Genomic DNA, 5181 nt, shown 5'->3' on the forward strand with positions numbered 1-5181 from the left:
AGTAGGTTGGAGGATGGGCTTAATAGGTCATTGGGATAAGAAGGGGGGAAATGGTGGGGGAAAGGGAGAGAGGCAAACCATGAGAGACTCTTGAATGCTGACAAAAACTGAGGACTGATGGATGTGGGGGGGAGGGGGGGATGGGCATGGAGGAGGGCACTTGTGGGGATGAGCACTGGGTGTTATGTGGAAAATAATTTGACAATAAACTATTTGTAAAAAAAAAAATAAAAAAAAATAAAATAAACACTTACATACAACATCCGGTACTCATCACAAGTACATTTCTTTATCCCAATGACCTATTAAGGTAACTGTTAATTTCAAAATTAACAAAAAGTTAACAAAAATGCACAAAATTTCATGTCTACCCAAGACTAGTATGAGAATGTTCAAAGTAGCCTTATCCATAAAAGTTAAAAAGTAGAAAACAAAATATGGTCTATTTGTATAATGAAATATTATCAACAGAAAAGAATGAAGGACTAATGAATCTTAAAACATTTTCTGAGGGGCACCTGGCTGGCTTAGTCAGAGGAGTGTGCAACTCTTGATCTCAAGGTTGTGAGTTTAAACCCTGAGCTGGGTGTAGAGATCACTTAGATAAATAAAACTTTAAATAAATAAATAAATAGATAGATAAATAGATAAATAAATAAATAAATAAAAATTATTCCTGAGGAAAAAAGCCAAAGACAAAAGATTCCATAGTATATGAGTCTATTTATATGAATGAACTATAAGAGGAAAATTTATAAAGACAGAAAGTAGGTTGGTGGATGTCTGGGCTGGGCAGGGGGTGAGAATAGGAGTGACTGCAAGAGATCACTTTCAGGTGATGGAAATGTTCAAAACCTACATTATGATAATAGTTACATGATTCTTTAAATTTGCTAAAAACCATTAAATTGTATATTTCAGTGAAACTGTTATTACCAAAAAAAGAAAAAAGAAGAAGACATTCATTACATAAAATTCAAACATCACAAAAATGTGTTACACAGAAAATGACAGGGAGTCCCCCCTTCATTCCATCCAACCATTGTTTAGTGTATGTTCTTTTTGGAATTTTCTATGCACATCATTATATCTATAATACATATACATATAATACATAAATATGTATTATAGATGTATGTTTTCATTTTACATACACACACAATGCCACCATACTCTGCATAAAATGTTGTAAATGACTTTCCTTGCTTGGCAAAATATCTTGAAAAATATGAAAGGATTTCATTTATGTATGTATGTATGTATGTATGTATGTATGTATTTAATATAGGACTCAATCTCAGACCATGAGATCATGACCTGAGCTGAAATCCAATGATGCTTAACTGACTGAGCCACCCCAACACCCCAAAGGAAGAATTTCCAATGATTAAAGTAATAGGTTTATCTTTGTGTTTAGGATATTAATCAAGAGTGGAGATCCTGAAGGTGGGCACCAATGGGGAGGCCGCTATAATAGTCACAGGCAGTAAGTGAGGAGGCCCGTGTCTGTGTGGCTGTTGGGCCCGCCCTTGACCTCCCAGTCACCCCCAACATGTAGGGGTGCATCCTACTCACACTCTGGGAGAGATCCATGGTGTTCCCTGCATTGCTGTAGTGCTCCACCTTCAGAGCCACCACCTTCCCGGTCTTCATGAAGCCAACCTGACAAAAACGAGGGTGATTTCTCAATAGTCCCCTTCCTCTGCCTATCCCTAATCATCCCCTCCCACTTATGCTACTGAGCAGAAGGAAAGAGAACAAGACATCACACCATAAAAACAAGGTCACCAGAGCTTACCATGTTGAGCAGAGAGGAAGCTAACATCTCTCCAGTGATGTTCCATGGGTCCTGGACCTGGTACACACCTCCTCCCCATGCTCCCCCTTCCTTCTACCTACACTGCCTCTGGTTCTATGAGAGGGACTGAGGGGGCAGAGAGGGGAAAGCTGGGAAGAGAAACAGAGAGACACCAGACAGGCGCCCCACACCTTTTGACCAGCAAGCCAGAACAAACAGGAATGTGCTTTCATATCCCTGACCTTACATAGCCATGAGAAAAATTTTACAGTCCATTTCATAAGTGAGGACCTGGGACCTTCTTCGGGACCACAGGATTTTGGGAATAAGGGAAATATCATGCCTTTGGGGAAGTTCAACCATGAAACAAAATGACAAGAGGCCAAAGGGGAATGTTCAAAACCAGATCATGGAGAGAAAGGGCTCCTTGACTGGAATCGGTCAGGTTATACTGGTGTTTAGAGGGACGGGATGCATGGTCATCCACAGACGCTCAGAAAAGGGACTGCTACATATGGAGCAGGTCCTCTCCCTAACAACCTGGCACTTTTATTTCTCACTGTAAATTACTGAGTAGTCATTCTGGTTTTTATATCAGGCTGTGAACATATTGACATTAAGTCATTCTGCAGGATGGATTTACCCCAGGGCTGCTGAAAAATCATACTTCTGAGCCTGAGTGGAGAAAAACTTGATATGGGACAGAGAAAATTCACGAAAGGCGTAAACACCACATTGCACCCTCACTTGGGAGGTGGCCACCAGCTTCCCCCCTATATGTTGCTGTTGGCCAATTGAAATTTTTCTCATTGCTATTTCTTCTTTGAACTTCTACAGGTAGTCATGGAAAATGTTAAGAGTACATCCCAGGATAGCTGGGATCTCTAGGTTTCCCAGTGAGATGGCACTTCCCCTCCTGCCCCCAGCATAGCTCCCGACATATAGAACCTTGTATCTGGCTAAGAAGGGGTGTCTGCCACCAGTTATCAGCATGTCCTCATCACGATCCAGCATGCAGCGCACAGGGCGACCAGTCCTAAAGGGAAACATCAGAGGGTTAGAACACTGGGAGCCTCTGCAACAGCCCCATCCTTGGGTTTCAGGGATGAAAACAGCCTAGAGACTTCTTTTTCCACGTGGCACCCAAGCAGACCTGGGGCAGGGCTGCTTTGCTGTCTAGTTACTGTGCTGGACACATGGGGAATATGAGGATATGATGTATGCCCTTGCCTTTAAAGCCCTCACAGCCAGCCAGGGGAGACAAAACATGGACCCATGCATCAAACACAAAGAAACAGGTGGTGTTACCCTCCCCCAGATGCCCAAGAGTCCTAAAAACAGAAGGCTATGAAAATTCAGAGTAAGGGGAATCTACTTCTAAAAGAGAAAAATCCAGAAAGCCTTCCTGGCAGAGTCCACCTTAGTCTCCTTCCCTGAACTGGCTAGGAAGACTCACTTGTACGCAGCCAGGGCCACTGCCGTGGACACCACAGTGCTCCGCGTCTCTTTCCCTCCAAAGCCCCCTCCCATTCTCTTCACCCGGACCAAAATCCGGTTTGCTGGAACCCCCAACATGTTTGCAACAAAGCTCTGTGGACAAAAGAAAAATTTCTTTCACTGAACACATCATCTGGACTTACTTCAGCCTCACCTAGAGCCTGCCCACCATCCACAAGGCTAATTACTGCTGTGAATTCTGAAATTCCTTGATTCCAGAATCCCCCTTCACCTCCCCAGACAGCCCTTGAGCTCCAGGTGCTGGAGTCAAACACTCATTAGTCACTGCAGACTGAATTCAGACACTTGTTTCTAACCAATGAGGTGAGCAGCTGGCCACAGCAGACTTTCAGAGCCAAAGTTCATTCCATTTAGCCAGGAATGGGTGAGTTGTGGGCACTGGACCAGCTGCCAAAACTGCCAGCCACCACTGTCACCTTACCAGCAATAGAGAAATGAAGAATATTTGAGCTGCCACAGATAATTTAGCATTATGTGTGGCTCTCACTAAATGCATTGTCCATGCTTTACTGATGAGGAGACTGAGATCGGCTATGATTTGACCAAGGGCATATCTCACTGGAATAATAAAAGCCAACACTTATTAGGCACTACTATGGTAGTAAACATCTAATCATAACAACACCCTATCGAGCCAATTTTATGGATGAGGACACCAAGAAAGGTTCCATAACAACTCAGTGACATCGACTTATTGGTTGACAGGGTCTGGCTAAGGACCCCTAACCTCAAATCCCCTACTGGACCAGCCGGGATCTCCCTCTTCCCATGTCCCATATCACCAACTCCTAGTCTTCCAGATGCTCCCCAGTGCCCTCTCCAGGCCCTGGAGCTGACTCCCCAGGACACCTACCTGGGTCTTCATGGTGTTCTGTGTAGACACAAAGAGCTCCATCTCCCCTGCCTCGCCTTTGGGGACAGCGATGGTGCAATGAGTCTCCAGGTAGAAGTGCTCCTGGCCACCAATGTACAACTCGCCTGAGGAGGCAATGCGACCCCCATGGTGATCTGGAGTTTCCTTAAGGAGAGCACACTTGCCCAGGGCCCCGGGCAGGAACCAGCTGCTCACAGGCAGGTATGCTCCAGGTTCCCAGCATGGGTGAAAAGGCTCTCAGAGTCTTAGCCACCCAGGGGACCCAAAGCCCCACCCCAACAAAGAAACCAGAATGATGCCAAAATGCATCAGGGACAATGCTTTCTTTAACTTTCCAGCCAGTGGAAATTAAAGACTTTCAAAATTGGGAGAAAGGTAAAGAAGGAATAAACAGATGTAACTGAAAAGCTAAAAATGAGAGGATCTTCTGGAATGGAAGGTATCAGGCCAGTTGGAGAGTTGGCTCACCAGTGATTTAACAATACAAGATGGACAGTGTAGGAAACAATTCCCAAAGGGGTGTGGCAAGCAGACAGGTACCCTGCAGGCCCACAGAGAGGGTCAGGACCTGCAGCCACTAATTCTCTCAGTGGTCTTCCAAATTCAACACACTCCCAGCTCCCCAGAACCATGTAGGCATATGTAGCCTAGAGACAGGAGGTGGAGATTAAGATGGCAGAGGGTCTAGGGGTGCCTGGGTGGCTCAGTTGGTTAAGCGACTGACTTGAGCTCAGATCATGATATCCTGGTCAATGAGGTCTGTGCTATTAGCGCAGGCCTGGAACCTGCTTCTGATTCTATGTCTCCCTCTATCTCTGCCTCTCCTCCACTTGTGTTCTCTCTCTCTCTCTCTCTCTCTCCCTTCCTATCTCTCTCTCTCTCTCAAAAATAAATAAAAAATTTAAAAAAACTTTTTTAAAAGATGGAGAGTCTTTTCTCGTCACCTGTCTACTATTTTGCTACAAACACTGGGTGGACTCTTCTTTTAAAA

General features: G+C 44.5%; 1 protein-coding gene across 1 annotated transcript in view; it reads right to left on the reverse strand.

The window, feature by feature from the left end:
- Positions 1-4837, reverse strand: part of LOC120227673 (xanthine dehydrogenase/oxidase-like) — a gene marked incomplete at both ends in the record, with an annotated part of 7404 nt that extends 2567 nt beyond the window's left edge. Inside the window, 5 exons of the mRNA XM_039225738.1 lie at positions 1576-1662; positions 2747-2834; positions 3255-3388; positions 4170-4377; positions 4731-4837. Coding sequence (XP_039081669.1) covers positions 1576-1662; positions 2747-2834; positions 3255-3388; positions 4170-4377; positions 4731-4837 — 624 coding nt within the window. The remainder of the gene's footprint in view (positions 1-1575; positions 1663-2746; positions 2835-3254; positions 3389-4169; positions 4378-4730) is intronic.
- Between the last annotated feature and the right edge of the window lie 344 nt (positions 4838-5181).

Source organism: Hyaena hyaena, unplaced genomic scaffold (genome assembly GCF_003009895.1).
Source record: "Hyaena hyaena isolate Hyena2069 unplaced genomic scaffold, ASM300989v1 scaffold_2749, whole genome shotgun sequence".
NCBI classification, from domain to species: Eukaryota; Metazoa; Chordata; class Mammalia; order Carnivora; family Hyaenidae; genus Hyaena; species Hyaena hyaena.